The 19,204-nt window shown below is 49.6% G+C and overlaps 4 protein-coding genes across 4 annotated transcripts; all 4 read right to left on the bottom strand.

Annotated features, from left to right (window-relative positions):
* Positions 1 to 422: 422 nt before the first annotated feature.
* On the bottom strand, positions 423 to 2,161 carry BJX68DRAFT_259137 (general substrate transporter; the record flags this gene model as incomplete). Its single annotated transcript, XM_071043643.1, has 3 exons — positions 423 to 695; positions 757 to 1,375; positions 1,437 to 2,161. 3 exons carry the CDS (start codon positions 2,159 to 2,161, stop codon positions 423 to 425), a joined length of 1,617 nt encoding a protein of 538 aa, XP_070893126.1.
* Positions 2,162 to 4,019: 1,858 nt separating this feature from the next.
* On the bottom strand, positions 4,020 to 5,785 carry BJX68DRAFT_272477 (Alpha/Beta hydrolase protein; the record flags this gene model as incomplete). The annotated part of the gene is made up of 8 exons (XM_071047214.1): positions 4,020 to 4,222; positions 4,278 to 4,352; positions 4,404 to 4,483; positions 4,539 to 4,630; positions 4,692 to 4,964; positions 5,028 to 5,144; positions 5,199 to 5,277; positions 5,328 to 5,785. The coding sequence occupies 8 exons, from the start codon at positions 5,783 to 5,785 to the stop codon at positions 4,020 to 4,022; spliced, it is 1,377 nt and encodes a 458-aa protein (XP_070893125.1).
* Positions 5,786 to 7,888: 2,103 nt separating this feature from the next.
* On the bottom strand, positions 7,889 to 8,669 carry BJX68DRAFT_279726 (uncharacterized protein). The gene is made up of 2 exons (XM_071048786.1): positions 8,214 to 8,669; positions 7,889 to 8,071 (listed from the first exon to the last, which is right to left on the bottom strand). Exons 1-2 carry the CDS (start codon positions 8,516 to 8,518, stop codon positions 7,948 to 7,950), a joined length of 429 nt encoding a protein of 142 aa, XP_070893124.1. The 5' UTR covers positions 8,519 to 8,669; the 3' UTR covers positions 7,889 to 7,947.
* A 1,297-nt stretch (positions 8,670 to 9,966) lies between these two features.
* Positions 9,967 to 11,521, bottom strand: BJX68DRAFT_259135 (uncharacterized protein; the record flags this gene model as incomplete). The annotated part of the gene is made up of 4 exons (XM_071043642.1): positions 9,967 to 9,999; positions 10,124 to 10,250; positions 10,308 to 11,167; positions 11,456 to 11,521. The coding sequence occupies 4 exons, from the start codon at positions 11,519 to 11,521 to the stop codon at positions 9,967 to 9,969; spliced, it is 1,086 nt and encodes a 361-aa protein (XP_070893123.1).
* Between the last annotated feature and the right edge of the window lie 7,683 nt (positions 11,522 to 19,204).

Raw genomic sequence — 19,204 nt, 5'->3', positions numbered from 1 at the left:
GCAGTAGCCTGTCTTCAGGTTTTCACAGCAAGATACCATAATCTGCCCTTTAGCTGCGCTTCATCATTCTCCATGGATTTGTTTCTGTTCTATTGTACAGAGAGCTTCTACGTCGTTACTAAGTGACTTGACTTGTTTGACTTGATGCATATCGAAGAGGACGTTTCGCGTAGCCTTGTTATGGCTTATGGCTTTCTAGTCCAAATGTCGACTCTATATACTACGCAATGGGTTAAGAAAAGAAGAAACATCGGTCGCTGAATTCATAAAGCATAACCTTTATGATTGATAACTACCCAGCACAAGATTTACTAATATCGACCTTTGTCAGTCTCAACCCCGCACCCACTACTTTGTCTTACAATCAGCACTAGATGGCAGCCCGCGTGAACAGATTTGTCCATGCAGCAAGGAGGCCCGGCCTAAACACTCTGGTTCGACTCATCCGCTTGTCGCTTCGCGTCCGCGCCCCTCTGCTCAGTCTCGGTAACATAGTTGCGAAACTGCTTTGCGGAGACGCGCTTGGTGAACATCTCATCCAGCTCCTGGTAGCTGCGGCCCTTGGTTTCAGGATGGAAGATGTACAGATAAGTCCAGCAGATGATGGCGAACCCGCCAAAGATAAAGGTTGTCTTTGCCTGGAGATTGCCCTTGTCGGGATTGAAGATATACGGCATGACGAAAGCCCACATGATCTAAGAGGATCCAATCAGCCAATGCTGTTGCACCGGGTGGGAAAGGAAAAGGGAAACTTACATCCCACGAGCTTTGCGAAACAACCGCAATCGAGACCGTCTTACTCCTCAGACGCGGAGTGGCAATCTCGGCGAGCATCGTGTACGAAGCAGCACCGATGGTGGCATTGTAGATGCCCGAAAAGAGAAGAATCAGGGCGACCGTGCCTTTGATAGAGCCAGGGGTGGCGGCCACTGCGAGCCCGCCGGTGATCCAGAGCAGGATACACAGGAGTCCCAGGCCACAAAGCATGAGGTTACGGCGACCAACACGGTCAATCAGAAACCAAGAGCAAAAGTTGCCCGTGCAGGCGATGACCTGGGCGGTGATGTTGAGTCGGTAGCTCATCGCAGTGCTGTACCCGGCGAGCTGGATGTAGTAGACCATGTAGCCGACAATAAATAGGATACCACAGAATGCCTGAATCGTAAAGGGCCCAATGGCCAGGATCGTGCGGCGGAGGTTGGATTTGCGGAAGCACTCCGCGTAGCTGACTCCTTCCGTTTCGGCCTTGTTTCTCTCCTCGGTCAATTTGATATTGGCAATGGCCTTTTCAATCTCCGTCTCCGGTAGGCCGAAGCTCCGAAACGTCGTGGCCGCCTGGTCCTCCTTGCCGCGGCGGACAAGATACCATGCGGATCTAAAGGGCCGGCAGAGTTAGCTACGGTCAAGCGGGCATGAAAGAAGCAAGGGGAACATACTCGGGCAAAAACGGCCAGAAGATCAGGGCCGTGAAGGTGACGGCGTATTGGGACATGAAGAGCGACTTGTAGGCCCAGGAGTTTGGCAGATCCCCATAGCCATTCTGAATGAGGGCGACGACGAGCTGGCTTGCGCTGCCTGAAATGGGAGCAGCGGCAGAGACGATGCCTCGGATGGCGACCGGAGAAAATTCGGCCACATAGGTCATGCTGGTGGTGACGAAGCATCCGGTGGCCATTCCGGCCAGGAACTTGCCGCCAAAGAAGACGGCACACGAGCCATTGCTGACGGTTTCGAGGGTGATGCCAACGAAGATAAAGATCAAGCCGATGAGATATATGTATTTACGGCCGATACGGTCAGAGAGCAACGAGGCGCCAACGGCGGAAAGGATACCACCAGCGGCGGGGCCACCGGAAAAGGCGGCCTGCCACTGGGCCGGAAGGACGTAGTTGCCCCCGTACTCGAAACCGTAGTCCATGCGGAAGCGGGGGATGCCGATGACGGCGGAGCTGGCAGTGCTGTCGAACCCACTGATGACCAGAACCCAAACCGCGTAGATGATCCAGAAGGTGCGCTTGGGATAGCGCGTAAACGCCTGCCGCACCGTCTCTTCGTGCAGCTCCTGGTTGACCAGGTAGCCAATGTCCTCGACATGGGTCTTCAGGTTGTCGGCCTCCACCGTCGCCACGTCGTGCTTGGACTCGGGGGCTGCAGAGGTCATCTTGTCGTGATCGTATGCGACAAGATCTGGGGGAAAATACCAAGCGGAGAATTTGATATGAGAAAGGGGAGACATTTGTATCCAGAGAAGTCAAGTTGAAGTCTCGAACGAGGTCTGCTCCGGGCCGGACGCATGCCAAGCCTGGGGTTCACGGCCCGGCCGGCCGAAGAGGAGGAGGAGGAGAGGGGAAGGCGGGGAATTGAGACTCCGGCGAAACCTCGAAAGATTGGAAATGGTTTCTGACGTACCGAGTCCGATCTCGCGATCCTCGGTAGAACATTGTCCAGCCGGGCATGCGCCACCATGTATTTGGACACTGCCGGAGGGCCTGGGGCTGGGAGGCCTGTGCAGCCATCTCCGGTCCGTCCGAGCGGGAAAGAAGGGTTACCAATGGATCCGGACGTGGGGTACTCGACTCATTGTACTGCGATCTGGCCCAGGAGTACACGGCTCAGCTCGATTGCCAGCATTGGCCCGATCCCAGCGCCCATATTCCGGATCCCCGGTACCGCAGGCGAAGATCAGAATAGCCGGCATGCACGAACCATATCACGACATCGTTGGCCGTGGTGGTCGTGCCTAGATGGTCGAGGTTTGACCCCCCTGGAATTCAACGGCCTACGAGCTCCGTTTTGGTTGGAGCGCTGGGAACAGTGGCGAAAAGGAACACAGTGATGAGCAACTAAACACTCCCGGGATGCGAGACAGCGTTGATTACGTGGGTGGATCACAGTCACCTCAGGCGTTCATCGATAGTCACATGACAGCATCACAGATAGTTCTGTCTGCCTGGCAATATCCATGAGGGATGGACCGAGTGTCCGGATGAGGCAGTCTCGTTAACCTCGAGGAGAGTGTCATCTGGACACTAGTTGTGGAGCTGTGGAGCACGTTGCGAGTTGGCGGAGCCCGCTCTACCGGCCTGGCCGGCCGGACGCCCCATTAGTTCATTTTCAGGCTGGGTCAAATGGTCGTGGCCAGCACGATCCTAGGCAGGTGTGCTAGCCGACACACACAAGAATCTGGCTCGAGTGTCGCCGGTGACGCTGCCATACTGGAAGGGCCGGGCAGGAGGCTTGTCATTAAGCTTCCATCCGGCATTTGAACGTGTCAGAATGCGGGCGAATGTAGAATGCCAGAGGCACAGCGCCGTTGCTCGTCCTTTCCGGCTGAGAGTCATCTCATGACAAATATCGCCTCGTGAGAAGTGGTCCTCTGGCTCACGTGTCTCGGAGCCTCGTCTTGTGTCCATTAAGATACGAGATAAGATCACCCCTGACAAGCAGCATGCGCTACATTGTTAATTCGCAACGGCATGGAGCTCCAAGCATGGCTATGAAACCATTCGGATTACTGGGAGCTCAAACTTTAGCAAAATTTTTGCCGCTTACATTGGCATTCCCTACTCATCTACAATGTTACCTTATGTCAATCAGGCAAGCGATATCGGTTAACCGTCTCTAGAAAATTGGTTGCTTTTGGGTGTAGGATAGGCTGTTATGTAGACGAGCTTGGTTATAAGAACAGATGAACAACTCGAGGGCATGCCATGGGCCTTCAGACGAACATACGCATACTTCAGATGCAACCACATATTCAATGCGCACCCTGAAGGGACTGAGACGCCCTTGAAGTATATCGGCATAGAAATGGTCCTACCGAGCACCCACACTATGATGGAGTTAACTCGAAGAGAGCCTATTCTAGCTGCACAACGCTCGTGAGACAACCAAGTTTCAGGCTTCAGCCGGCCGCCACAGCTCTTGCTTCATATTTGCTGTAGACAATGTGGAGTAGGATATAATAGACATGATATAAGCCACAAGAGGTACTCAAAATCACCATTGACCATGTTCCGTCACCCTGACAGTGCTTCAAGCGCCATGGATGAGCCCGAAATCGGCATCCCGCCACATACAAGGTCAGTCCAGTACGTAGACGTGAAGTCGGGAAGCGGCCTGTTGTCCGGTGCCAGATCAATCATCTTGCCATCTTTGTAGAGTGGCCAGTGATACTTCTTTTCCAGAGAATGGGGGTTCTGCGCAAAGGAAACCCAGGCATCTGCAACGATCAGCACAGGGTAGCTATCGCCAATGGAGTACGGGGATAGGCTTACTCTGCATGTAATTGCTAGCCTCGGCCTGCCCTTGAGCCGGGGAGCTGTATGTACCAAAGATCATCGGCACGTCGCCTTTCGGCGGTTAGCCGGGCGTTCGATGGACCGATACAATGCATGACTTACTTGCGTGGACGGCTCCAATTCCTGTCCAGTTGCCGTGGTACATATACACCCAAACCGGTAGGTCGTTCTCAACACGATACCTTGCGCAGCCTCGTCAGTAACAACCCCGTTTGGTCAGGGAGATGGAAATCATACTCTGCCGCTTGCTTTGCTGGACAGGTGAAGACAGTGTGAGTTATCACTGGAACCCCTGGGAACTCATCCGAGTTGCTGCCGATAAGCATTGGCTGGTGATTCAACCGGTTAGCAGACTCACAACACTGCTGCATGATTGGGAAAGCTGCTCACGATTTTCGCCATCATGCCCTGGGCTGCGCGCTCGGTGTAGTTTGAGAAGACGACCGTTTCGTCCACGACTGGCACAAAAGCAGAAGCCTTGCTGCCCAGCCCGGCGAGGATCCCATCAACCGAGACTCTGCGCATGCAGACCAAATCTGCTGGATCGCAGTTGACACTCTTCGCTAGGCTACCCCAGGACTGGTGACTCGAGGCATTCGCGAGGAGTAAATTAGTTGTACCGGATTGCAAGACAGCCGCATGGACCAGAGGCTCATCGTGGTACTATTTCGCAAATGTCAGCTGTCGTGTCTCCACTAAGGCTGATGTTCCGCAGTGCGAACTCACGGCGTATGTATACAAATCAACGGATGCAGCCCCTGCAGACTCTCCGAATAGCATGATCCTCTGGGGATCTCCTCCGAATCGGCGAATGTTTTTCGATACCCATTGAACAGCAAGCCGCTTCGCACGACTTAGAAAACGTCTCGCAGGATTTCCGCCGTGAATAATACTTACCTGGTCCAGTAGGCCGACATTCTGTTTACCATCTGGTATACCCGGCGCGTTGGGGAACCCAAACACACCGAGGCGGTAGCTGGAAATTAGTGCAAGTGGGTATAGCCGGCCCATCGAAAGGGGTCTTACTTGATCGTCACGACAATCACATCTTCGTGATCGCGGACAATGTTCAAGGCGTCCACGTTGTCTTCGGAACCGGCGCCCATCGTGTAACCGCCTCCGTGGATGTACAGCATGACAGCTGCTGGCCGAGAGAGACTTTTTGACGAAGGAGTCCATATGTTGAGACTCAGACAGTCTTCCGAGATGTTGGGGGCAATGTTTCTGTCTTGAGGGCAACTCGGGCCAAAAGAAGTCGCGTCAACTCGCGATGACTTCCTGGCTTTTGGTGGCGCCCATCGCAGGTCTCCAACAGGAGCTTCCGCGTATGGGATCCCAAGGAATCCTCTAACACTGCGTTCCGAGTCGACGTAAGCGCCACGAACCTGGCCAGTTGACGTTTTCACGCAGAGTTCCGATGCGTAGGTGCCTGCCATAAACAAAGCGCAGAGCGCGGGTGTGACCACGTTGCGTACCACGACCATGTTTGTCGCAGGCGTTCTTCAGCTTGGTGTACTTTGCCTGCCAACATACCCCTCTTTAAGTACAGTCGATGAAAGCCTCGGTGAAGAGGATTCTGTCCTGGAAACCGGACAGTGAGTTTCGACCAACCGGTCAAGTGCGATGACGCTGCGACGGCCACCGGCCCGAACGCCGGTTGCTTCTCCCCAAACGGTGCGGTAGTGCTCGCAGAAGACCAGCGACAAGGATATCCCCATGGCTTGGCCAAACCCCCACATCCGGTTTTATTGACTGGGGGAACCGGGAGGGAAGTGTCACACGACAACCTCCCGGGAGACTGGCACCTCGTCAAGGCAATAGAGATCAAGAAATATACCCATTCAACAAAATGTGGTGTCTTTGGGTTTGCCGACTTGATTGAGTATAGAAATGACTGTATGGCTCAGGTATATTTCCTAAATCAAGACAGGACCTTGTTACTCCTTGAAAGGTTTCACCTACACAGGTCTCATGCAACCTTTGTTCACTGAACGCATGCTATCCGACCTGGAACACATGTTTGTTGTGGGTATACCCGACCCGGCTCCTCTGCGGAATCGAGAGATCCTCGCCTGTTCCGTTGCAATCGTGCCCGGGCCGGGAGACACTTCCTCGAGGTGGGCCAAGGTGGGCAAGGCGTTAGTATTTATCGAAGAACGCTGTACACGAGTGGAAGGGATTAGCCTCGTAACCGACCCCTACGGTAACCTTCGGTGGTCGCGCCTTAGCGCGACCCTGCCAGCCATCCGGTCAATTTTTCAGGTTGAAGCTATTCAAAGACCAACATCTCAACCAATTTTGAAGCAAATGTATTATAAATAGATAAGAATGAAAGCTCTATTCCTCTGCTACCTGCCGAGATTGTCGCTGCCTGATTACAGCTAATTCTCGCCTAATAAGGTCGTCCATAAGAGCTACCATTACACCACGATATCTCATCCTCCACCTCTTATTTTCTTTCTCCTCGTCAATTTTTAACTCAATCCGCTTCATATTAGCAACCTCATTACTAGAAACAATGCCTCCTTTGCGTAAATGGCGCTTAGATAGAGATATTCGGTCTGCGCGATCTCTAGCACCTTGTGTAAAGCGCTTTAGTTCCACCTCCATAGTCTCCACGTATGCAGCAAATTGCTTACCACCACGAAGGACTGCCTCTAGCTGCGCTCGTGGCCTTTCTTGAAGCTCTTGTATAGCACGAAGTCTCTCGCCAAGAGAATGAAATCTTGCTGCAGTTTTCGGTGTACTACCCATTGAATCATTGCTATCGTCACCCGAGCTAGGGGGGTTCTCTGGATGCGCAAACTCAGGTATATTGCGTAGAACAATCTCTGGATTAAATGGCCATATACCAGTATCTTGAAATCCATGCCGGATAGTGCGCATGACGAAGTATCCATGGCCTTGCTGAATAGAAAAGATATCAGCCTCACCTTTGAAAACGTTAGGGAAGAGAGCGCGGTGGACTATGCACTGAAGTCAGGTAACTCAAAGACATTGGGAGATATCAGAAAAAGGTTAGCCGGCCCTAATCCATGATGTGCGCATCTAGTGCTGCCGCACGAGGACGCAGCCGAAAAGTAAGGTAAGGATCAGATATATTGCTTTGCGGCTTGGGCATATCAATGTGCCAGTGGTCAATCGGCACCTGGAACTGTCAAGGGACAAAGTGTTTGACTAACGAAACCTTTTTTCTAGAACCCAAGCTTTCTGAATCTATTGGGCCTACTGACTTTTGAAGTTTTTCGATAGTCATCACCAACGGCTGCACATCAACTTGGAGCCAAATTATGTCTCAAGTGCCAGTGGAACAAGCGGAATCTAGGATTTCAAGAACTAGGGTCTTTTGGGTACCTACTAGAGTCTATCATGTATACCACTTTATGGTCCGGTATTGGTCTGAGGCTTGCAGTGCACTATGTAAATTTTCCAATGACGCCTACTCTATGGGTGCTATCTCCATTGGTCACTCACCTCCTTCTCTTACCTCAACTAGACGGGAAACAAGAGCCCGTGTGTCGGACATTGGAGAACAGACAGGTTATTAATGGAACGCAGCGAGTCTAATCCTAAATTAAAAATCACTTCCATGGAGTATGCCGCAGCATTTTCACACTCCGGCTCAACCCTCAGTCGGTTGCTGCTTTCAAACGGGCCACTTTCCTCCCCACAGTTGTTCCTGTTGGCTACTCCAAGAATAGAGCCGATCTACAGCCTGATTTACCTCTTTATTCCACCGCTCCTGTTCCTCCATACTGGATTTCAAGGTTCTGTAATCGATCGTCAAATCCCTGACGTCCCAAAGCCCACGACAAGGAGATAAGCTTGTGACTTACTCGATCCTCTTTTTTGAGCCTATCAAATCCTTAACTTCATTCTCATCGATCGCGGGTTCTACGGCATCATACATACTCTTCCAGAAGACTGCTGACGTCTAGACTATTGACCTCTATACGATCCGAACCACGATCCGAACCACGATCCGAACCTTCGGCAACTTTTCCATGCCTCCACTGGTTGCCTTCCTTGTCTGGAGAATCCCAGTAATCGCGAACTTCTCTGGCGTTGTCGTCATGGATAGGTTCGGAAAACCGAAAATCATCTCGTTGCCGGGTGGAGTCGGACGTTACAACCTTCAGTATAGAGCGAAACGCCTCAAGACGAGCCGTTTGAGACAGTGGCATATGATGGCCTCGAGCATTTGCATTGGAAGCCATTTGAAGGCTGTAGAAATGTGGAGATAATAAGGAACAGGTTATGAAAAAGATAAGGTGAAACTGTCAATATGTATTCCACCGATTGCAAACGAGTATAAGCCGCTTCTCCTACAGGGCAGCAGTGTGAGCCTTTTTCAGTACCCTCAAAAAAGAAGAAAGAAAAAGAAAAACCATAAAATTAAAGCGGTCAAACATTATCACTGGGTATTAGATTTATAGGCCAGCGGCCAGACTGCAGTGAGTGGGTGACGCTCCTGACCACGATGATAGCCCAGCTTCACTTCCTGCTCTACATAAAGCCTGCTTACATTCGTACACTGCCAAATCGGAAACAATCATAGGAGATGTACAGTACTGTGTTATCAGAAGCTAATAGAATATTGGGTGGCTGCGGGTGATTTAAAGCCCTATGCACTTTGATATGTTGAGATTTAACTTTGACGATATGTGTCCTGTAGACGGTCCCAACACTTGAAGTTGAGCTTACGCACATAATTTCGCTGGCCTAGGCTTCGCAACCGTCAGCTGGCAGTTTCACTGTGTATTGACCTTCAAATGAAAGCCTTGAAGGAGGCAGGCGGACACGTGCGCAGCCTAGTTATCTGTGTCTGCTAGCCGCTCGTGCGCTCGGTCGTAGTCTTTGAAGCCAGCTTTCGCGTATCTGCTCCTCCATTTGGGTCTCCACATGATTCTGAGGTTTTTTGTCGATTTTCTGGGATTGCTGATCGGAACGCCACCCCGTTTCGGACTGAGGGTATCGCTGGAATTGTCGGACCCGATGCAGTCGCCCAGACACTTTCAATGGCGGTCGGGAAGCCCCGGTCAGTCGGATACGCCTGACGGTAGATCGCACTTGCTGCTGCTGCTGCTGCTGCTGTTGCTGCTGCTGAGAGCGACCCATGATTGTTCTGGAGTAGGTGGGCTTAGCCAGGGGGCTGAAAGTGAGGATGCAATTGTTGATACCATACTTGGTAGGTATGACATTAATAAAGCAATTATTAGTTCACCGTAACATCTCGGCTTCTTTATATCTAAGTCGGCGTCAAGATTGGCCTCCGTACATCGCAGCATGATAGTTCCGGGCAGCCGGTATCTTCTGGAGTCAACCGGCTGTTACTTGCGGTGGCTAAGGAGAAGCCATCCAATATTCGACGGTGGCTAATCAAGTGGCTTGGTTCATAGATGAACACATATCTCGCGGCAGTCGAATATAACCCGCAGAATTCTCACCGACAAGCCCTCGGTTAGGCCGATATCTGGTGCATCTGGGGACAAGCTCGCGTTCACCCCCAGCGTCAAGGCGTCCGTTCGAGCCAAGTCAAGTGCAGTGATTTCACCCACTAGTATCGATGTCAAAGACAGGAGCACTTCGGCCCACGCAATGGCAATACCAACCGACTCGCCCGTATTCCCGTCATCCGGAACATCACCAGCAAACTCGATTATATTCACAGGGGCAGGGACACAGAATCTAGGTATGTCTGCAATGGTATGTAGGAGATATCATTCTATTGTCCTTTCTTTGATTCCTTTGGCACTGGGGCTCGGACCGATTTTAAGTGTCGTTTTTCGCGGATCTGATCCGATCGTTTTGATCGATTCCACTTTATCACCGAGTTTCCAATAAAGATCAACCGGTAACATCCTCTTTCCATCTCTCGTCCGAACCTCGAGGCTGTCGCTTCTACCATCATGTTTGACAACCGCATTCCCACCATTGTCTCTAACCACTCTGGTGATTTCCTTAATCAGCATAGCCAACCCCGTAAGATCATTGCCATGATCTTACGGGGTTATCTCACGAGTGACATCTTCGACTTCTGGCGGTCTAAATAAGCCGCCATTGTGGTAGGCACGGACAAGATTGGGTGTTTGCGATACCCACAGCTGCAGAAGGACTTCGTGGATGCGAATAGGATTACGAGATGCCCGTGTTTTGATTTCAAGAGTTGACTGAATCGGCGCCTGTTTGCCTTCTTCTTTAATGACTAGTTTGGAGTCGGGGGCACGACGAGAGTGACTTGTGGATCGCGCAAGAGACAGGGTTTCCATCTTGTTCAGTAAATTCCCATGATCCGAATCCACAGTTTGAGTCTGAACTCCTGAATGTTCGCCCAGATATCCGTCAGTTTCGTAGCGCACGACAGATTTCAAATCGCCGAACTTGTAGGAGATGACTCTATGATGTCCGGTGCTCTGGGGAACCTGAATAGTGGTGAATGCTTTCTCAAACTCGTGCCCATAGCCTCTGAACTCATGTGGTCCAATGACCGTGTAAGTTTCGGTTTCTGCCCGACAAAAAATTGCTGTATTCTTCGTGACCTCAACATCGATAGTGAAAGGTTCAAGTCCATTTTTAGAGAGACTTGGATTAACGAATGACAGGAGTTTGCGAACATTGTTTCGATCGGTTATTAGGTCAACTGTCTGGATGTTGTATGAAGGATTTTCAAGATACAACGAGCGAAAAAGTGGCTCTAGCAGACTTTCAGGATGACGAACCGCTTTTTGAGCGATATAAACAAGCCCGGAGTCTTTGGGCACCTTCTTGGGGGTATTAGGTGGACACCAAAGCGGAGGGCAACCGGGGACAGCGATCGTGTGGGGTGGAGGATTCAATCCAATTTTAAGAAGACAAACGCTCGACCTCTGTGATGGAAGGCCCTCTTTTCTCGAAATTTGTCAAATCTGGGCGAGGAATGTCTGCGACCCAAAGAGAAGCCATTGTTGCTTTGGATGCGTCATGGGTTCTTGAGAGGAGGGGGTTGGGACTGAAAAATTTATTCATGAAAAATATTTATTTTAGCATAATTCATAGGTTTGCTGCGCTCAATTAAATCGCCTTTGGACAACACATACTTGCATGCACTTGGCCAATTTCAACTCAGTCTGCGAAGCGGGGGAACCCTCCTCTACAAGGTCATAGCACTTGCTTACCTTGTTGATAAACAGTTTACCTGACAAAAGTACAACGGCCTGAAGCATTCCCTTCAAAGCCACCATATTTCCTGGATCAGCGTGCTCGAGCCTTAAGAAAGAGGGTTTGCGAAGGAAAAGCCTGACGAGGGCGTCGGAAGTTCAGACCTCTCACGTAGAGTTTCACATGCCTCCTCATCGAACTAACATCCGAAGGCTTGATCGTTGGCCATCTGAAGTTCAAGGCTTCAAGTCAGTTTCAAAGTATTCCATGAAGTGGGGTAGATGTCCATACGTGGCACTGATGCGCTGAAGTGCTGTGTTAGACTGTGGATCAATCAGAGATACATAAATCGAAAGTGTGGCGCTGATCGTGCTTGTGCTTCAAGGTTCTCTGCCCTTGCAAATTACCCCACATCATGCCAAGAAGTCAAAGTCCATGAAAAAGGTAAAAGTGTCAGCGATTTTGTGTCATGTGCAGAGATATAGAGAAGGTTACTACTAAGTAGGCCTAACCAGATAATAATCTAAATACTAGATAATTATAATACTCATTATATATATAGATAGATAGATAGATAGATAAGGTTAGATATAGAGGGGAGAGGATAATATCTTCTCTAGCAGGCCCTGGCTGGGTATCCTAACCCATGACTTAGTTAGTCAGTACTAATATCTATAGTAATACAAGGCCGCTTGGTAGCCATCTCCCTTTCTAGTACATCCCATTCCCCACCTGCTCGCCGCTTGCGTGGGCCCAGGTACGTCTTAAAGCCCAGGAAGCCATGCCACTTGCGGCTAATCGCCTGGTATTGGATCCGTCGGCCTTCTACATGCCCCGGGGCTTCCTGTAGCCCGCGTGCGTAAACAGTCCCGGCAGTCCAGGACGTATGACCACCCTGTTGCTCAATATAAGAGTCGTTCACACCATAATCGCGTTTAAACCCATCACACAAAAGATAGACCCTGGAGATAGCAGTAGCTGCATGCTGGTAGAGGCTAATATTTATCTTCGTGCCAAGATGGGCCTCTGCCTCCCGTGCTAACATAACACGCAACCGGCCAGACTCCCAGCTATCCTCCCCCTTAGCCCAGAGGAACCTGGACGGGGCCCTTGTCTGCCCCAGCGCCATCAGCTCTAGTGATTCCTGGAAGGGGAGAACAAGCCATAGTTAGTAGACAATATGCTTGCTCACCTCGTGGGGCAGATACCAATAATTAATCTTGGTAGACCCAAGGATATGACAGCCCTTGTAATACATGGTTACTAATCCTACCAGGCCATTCTCTAGGAAGATATTGCAATGGCGGCCATGTATGCTATTGCTATGCCGCAAGCTTAGCAGATCAGTGCCCTGGCTTGGCTGGCCAGCTTTTATATAGCAGACTAGGAGCAGATATTCCAGGAACTGGTCCACCTTCTTAATGTATTTAATAGCTGCCATAGGCTGCTAGTGTACCTTCCCCCGGAGCTGCTGGACATCTAAGAACATTAAGCGGAGGGAGGTGGTAGAGAGGACATGATTTAGCAGCCACTGGTGGCCTACCACGAGAGCCGCCAGGCTCCCCGCATGCTTCAGGAAATTAAAGCCATCTTGACTCTTAGCAGGGTTGTCATGCAACTCTAAGAGTCTGACTTCAGGTACTACTATTTCCCAGCTGCACTGGCGGTCCTTGATCAGCAGGAGATCGCGTAGCGCCTCCCCCGCAAGGCGCACCTTGTGTTGCAGGAAGTCGCGGATGGCGTCCATGCTCATCTTTAACTCCTGGTAGCTCAAGGTTCCCTGATTATCACTCCAGTAGAACTGGCCAAGGATCGTGGTGTTATTGCGCATCTTCATGGCAAAGGCGCGGAGCCGCGTTATCCAGGTGAATGGAGAGCTGGTGTTATAGGTTATGAATCCCTCTCGCATCTTATTTAGGGCAGTCCCTGGGTGAGGGACAGCACGTTCTGCTGTGGCTAGAACTGCCTGCTGGACCACAAGCAGCTGCGCATTCTTGACGAGTGTGGAGAGATTTGAGGTGTAGGAGCACGCATTATAGAATACCCTCTTCTCCCTGTTTATGCCTAACACAGCCATAAATCTAACTACCACACTTTCAAAGAGATCCCGTAAGATGTTATGGTCCAGCCCCGCGATAAAGAACTAAAGGCAGGCTTTATCTAGCTTTCCCTTGGCTATTATATACTGGTGCTCCCTGCTGTTCTGGGTCACTGCTAGAGGATGATTGTCCAGTACCAGGCTATGGACTATCTCTAGCTGGCTATCCCGCCCATGGCCCTGGAGTTCACTGGCATGGTAAAGCATCTGATCCAGCCACACTTGCTGCGGGCGCGTGAGCCAGTGGCTAAGCCAGGCTGGTGTATCAGACCATGTTGAGCAGTAGGCAAAGCAGATTAGTTGTTGCCAGACTTGGCCATACCGCCGCCGGCTCGCGTCTTGGAAGTTAATAAAGAGGGGGCGATCCCAGACCTGGGGCCGGTGGAGGACACTGTTAATCCATATCAGGTCAAACTAATTAACCTTCTTCTCCCAGATGGACTAGCAGACTTGGAGAACCAGATAATGGACAGGCTCCACTAAGGTGGCCAGCAGTGGCTTGGTCCTTGGATTAGGCAGGGCGGCCAGCTGGGTTAGTACTGCCAACTCATGGCCCTGCACATACCAGGCCCACTGGATTAGGTCGGGCCAGGGACAGACCTCAGTTGAACTCTGGGGGGAAGGAATTAGTCCACTAGCCGCCTCTGCCGCTGCCTGTCGAGCTTAGAGGTCCCTGAGGGCCTGCGCGCGAGCAAACTCCAGCTTGGAGACCAGCCGGACGCGCCTTGGCCCATCCCCATTGGGGCTGGTGGGTGTCTTGACCGCGAAGAAGCTGCTCCCACCCGCGATGGGGAAGAACCCCTGGCAGTAAAGTGGCTGCCATAGAAAACGGGGGTGGCAACCTTGGGGCCAGCGCCTGGCACGCGTGGTCCCTGGAGCTCCGTGGCTCTTCTGGTAAGGCTTGGCCATAACCTCTATGCTCCGTGCCACCTAGGGGCAGTGCGGGCAGCCCAGGCCATGGAAGAGGGTCAGGCCTTCAATTGGAGGGCTACTTAGCGCGGGCACTAGACAAGGCTCCTTGCTAGGGTCTTACCAGGGGTGCTGCATCATCTAGTCTAGCATTATCTGCCTAAGTGGACCACTAGCGGCCAAGGATGCCCTTGGTGCTTCTTCGCCAGGTGGATTCTAAGGTGCGGTGGGCAGACAGCATACCCGCATGGGGTGCAGATCCAGACCTGGTAGGTAGGATTATAGACAAGAAAAAAAAATTGCTCACGGGGAATATATTGGCTATAACCAGACTTAGAAGCAGGGCCAGAAGTAGAAGAAGGCGAGGGAAGTTAGGCTTTACATTCTATATAAAGGGGGTGGGTGGTGTTGTTAAGCAAGATTCCAGGACCAGTTACACCCCGCCTGGACGTGTTGGTGGGGAGGAACAACGCGTTTAGTTGGTTAGGTAAGTCCATCTCGCGAGTAATAAGGGTGGGAAGGGAAAAAAAGAAAGCATATACTAGTTGCACACAAGAGCAAGTATTGGCTTAAGAACCTGGCGTGGATGATCAACCTGGCTTGTTCGAGTCCGTTGAGTTGGCTGAGAGATCAATTGTGTCGCAGCATACGGACGTCCCCTTCCAGGTTACAGGTGAGGTGGCACCGTTCTGGAGGTGAGGCGCCGCGCTAGGAAGTCACCTGACTAATATTACGGCTTCCGACGCTAAACGTCATAAGTATTAATTACCAGGCAGCTGAACTTTACGCATCCCTGACACTTATAATTAATAGCATTAACTGCTTTTTAACTGCTGTCTAGCTAATTAATCTTTATATTTCAGTATTTCTCTGATGTATCTTTGCTCGACGTTCCATAAGCTCTAGTTCTTTCTCCTCATTCACAAGCTGTTTTGCCTGGTTTTGAAGCTGCTTCTCACGTATTTCTTCCTCTTTATCCTTTAGTCGAAGCTCTAGCTCTCGAAGTTCCAACGCTTGTCGCTGTTGCTCAATGGTAAGGATATTCTGCGATGACACCCGACGGAGGCTTTGGGAGGAGGCGATTGAACTACTTAGCAAGCAGTTAGTAAGTAGTTGGTAACTGGTTAGAATGTGTTGTATCATACCCTGAGGCCCGTGACTGTGATTGAGATCTTCGAGGTTGTAATTCATCGCGGGCGCTTGTTGTTGAGCGACTAGACGGTGAGCGACGTCGCTTGCGTGACCCTAAGAAAGTAAAATGTTTAGTTAAAATTTTTACTATAGAAATATATAGCATATATATATACTTCTTACCATCCCGTGACATGTTCCGTAGGAAATTAGCTTCCATGTTTGTTGTCCGATATGAATTGTGAATACCAAATCGAGTTCGATTTATATATTGGAGTACATCATGTTGGTCGAGTTTCGCTGAACTAAGGGAAGACTCCGTTAACTACTTGGTAACTGCTTGGTAACTGGCTTTAAGTACTTACTTTTGGATTGCTGCTACTAATGTTAAGCGCTTGCCTGCTGCATTAGCCTTGTGATGTGACTGTTCAGCTGAGTTAGTATGATTCCGAATAGAATCATAAATAGAGGCTGGAATATTTGAGCAGAATTTATTAAGACCAGCTTTGATAGCTGGTTGCTTTTTATGCTCTGCCCAGGCCTGCACTTTTGGTTCCGAATACCCTATATCAGTTAGCAACTGATTGCAAAGCAGTTAGGAAGTACTTACGAATTAGCAGATCACATAACTGGTCATAATCACCTTCAGACTTGCAGTCAATTAAGGCTGACATTCGGCTCCATACCCCAGACCCCTTGTTCTGATTTCCAACCGCCTCTGTTATAGTTCGAAAGAAATGAACACGGCAGAATATAATAATTCCTTTTAGTTGCCACAGGATTGGTCGGTGGAGGGGATCAATTTCTTCAAGGAAGCGTCCAAGCCCTAAATAATTAGTAAGTATTTGATAACTAGTTTAAACTAGTTACATACCAGTATACTGTTTCGTGTCCATATCCACAACAATCCCATTTATCCCGGTGGAATGGATAGAATTAAACTGTACTGGTCGGCCAGTTATTCTTTCAATAAGAGTAAATACCCTCTTGAATAGAAGATAATAGCCGTCTGTTGAATCTTGGTCAGTAAACACTCGAAAAAGTGTGATAACTAGTTAGGTGGTTAGCAAGTACTTAGGAAGCAGTTAATAGGGCTGGTACGAACTCTTCCCATGTTCCTGAAGATAAGTCGCAAAAACTACTTCATTCACCTTCCTTTCCCTGATTCGCTTGTACGACATATCAACTTCAAAAGAGGTTAGCTGGTTCAGCAGCTGAATCTGTTCCTTAAAGGCACATAGAATCATTGTGCCATGGGTATCATGATGTCTCTCTTGTATATATTCCTGCAACTGATTAGAAACTGATTACCAAGCACTTAGTTAGTGGAGCTAATTTGTCGATATGGTTGAATCCCAAGCGCATCTTTGACTCAACTAATTTGCCGTACGCGCGCTTTAGTGGCCCAAAGCAACCAACATCTAGTGGTTGCAGAAGATGGGATGAATGAGGAGGCATGCAGATAGGAATAATATCGTTCTTCTCACAGAGCTTATCGAATTGAGGCGTAAGATGACTCCCATGGCCATCAAGGACTAGTAGTTGATATCGACCAATTTTTCGACTAGTAGTTGCAGGAATAAAGGTCTTTTCAAGCCACCGAAGGCCTATCTCATCAGTAGTCCAGCCATTTGCGCTTAATTCAACCCTCCAGTCAGGTGGTATGCCGAATTCTTCAAACCAGCCCTCAATATAGCGCTTGCCTTTAAAGATAATGCATGAAGGGACCATCCAACCACTTGAATTCATGCACTCAATTGTAGTGACCCATTCCCGATTGCCTGGTTGAATAAGATGATGCTTTCCAGGCATATCAGCTCTAGTAACTACCTTAGTAGTTGCTATAATGCCCATTGCAAAGCCAGTCTCATCAAAGTTGAAGATATCCTCATCCTGTATGCCCCACTGCTTTCGAACCTCTTCCAGCTGCTTGAACCATGCTTTAATAACCCGAGGGTCTTCGCATTTCGCGCGTGAGTAGTTGTATCGTCGAGCAAATCGAGTTTTGGCTTCATCATGGCGCTGATAAAGGATGAGACCCAGTTCTTTCCAATAAGTTGAGCAGTTGGATCTTCTTCATGTAGAAGAATATTGGCCATTTCTGCCACATGCGAAGGTCTAGGAGAAACTCCACGCATATCTCTTGATAATATCCATTTTACCAAAGATACCTCCTGGTTTTTAGAAAGCCTGTGGCCATTGGCGCGCTGTTCACTTTGAGGTTGACTTCCTTTAAGTCTGTCGCGTAATGTTGATCGAGGCACATCAAAAACAGTTGCTGCACGTTGAATACTTGAGATTTCGTGTTTTTTTAAAGCGGATATTGCGAGCTGGATCCTTCCCTCTTGCTCCACCAAGTTTCGATTTGATAAACGCGCTTTTGGTGTCATGGTGGTTGTTTGAATTACTTCACGTTGAACGCGTGGTGAAAATCGATGGTGGGTGGCGGATTGGTCGGGAATTACGTTAGTTGGCCGTACCGGCCACCCAATCACACATCTATCCATCGCTTCCCACAAATTGGTGGGCGTAGGCGCACGCACCAGGGGAACGACGGGAGCACGGGCACGATCAATTGGCCCTACAATAAAAAACAACCAATGGGAAGGCGAAGAATGGGAGGGCGGGCGGCCGATAAGGTTCAGGGAAGGGATACGGGTGGTCTCCTCAAATAGGTCGATAAGGATGGAGATGCGGAGGCGATACTGTTTGTTCACTGTTTGCAGACTTATAGATATATTTCTCCAGATATTATAACGAAGGCCAGACTGCGAATTGTGTGGAACACAAATGTGTTGTAACTCAAAATAAGACACCTTGTACCAGAGAGGGCACGATGTTCAGGGAAGATTACATATCTGTCAGGAATTGTGGGTCCTATCATTGATCGTCGACCTTCGCCACCGGAAGTCAGCACCGACATTACGAGCTACTGATTAACGATTGATACGTCCAGCGATTGGTGCAGATTCTTCTGATTCTAGAGACAGATTACGACGACATCCACTTCCTATATTGGTTTAGTTCACCCCTGAAGACTGTACATAAAAGTCCTTCACTTCGCGATAGATACAGAATGTCAGACCACTTTTCATTACGGAGGTGTGCACCAAAAGTGTTGGCCGCGCTAGTAATCCTTGGCAGGAGGCTATGTATCAAAACATTGCTGTACTAATAAATTACTATGGCAACTGTTGTAATTGAACATCGACCGCTCCTAAGTCGCTCCAAAAGCAAGAATATTGACTAAACCAGAAAGTGAAGCTATTCAGAAGCCCCTTCTGCCAGTGGAGGAAGATCTAAGCGCGTAGAGAGCTGCCCCTTCAACCGCTTACCCTTCCAGCTTCGTACATCACGATCCTCGCGGCCTTCTTTATATTCATTGCCTCCATCATGGCGAATAACTTCCTGTATATGCCTCATAAGCCTCTCAATCCAGTGTTGAATTCGTTCCTGTGGAAGGTCATCCCATGCCTTAATCCAGGCCTCCTTGCCAGTCTTCTTGTCTCTAGGAGCGCCTCGAGATGTCGTCCGCTTCTTAAGCCACATCCAACAAGGTTCAATTGCATTAAGATCAGGCGAATTACCAGGCCAATCAAGAAGCTTTTGAAGCCCATATAAACTATAT

Source organism: Aspergillus pseudodeflectus (assembly GCF_044049435.1).
Source record: "Aspergillus pseudodeflectus strain CBS 756.74 chromosome Unknown BJX68scaffold_82, whole genome shotgun sequence".
NCBI classification, from domain to species: domain Eukaryota; kingdom Fungi; phylum Ascomycota; class Eurotiomycetes; order Eurotiales; family Aspergillaceae; genus Aspergillus; species Aspergillus pseudodeflectus.
Note: the sequence above shows the minus strand (reverse complement) of the source record. Positions and strands in the feature narration are given on the sequence as shown.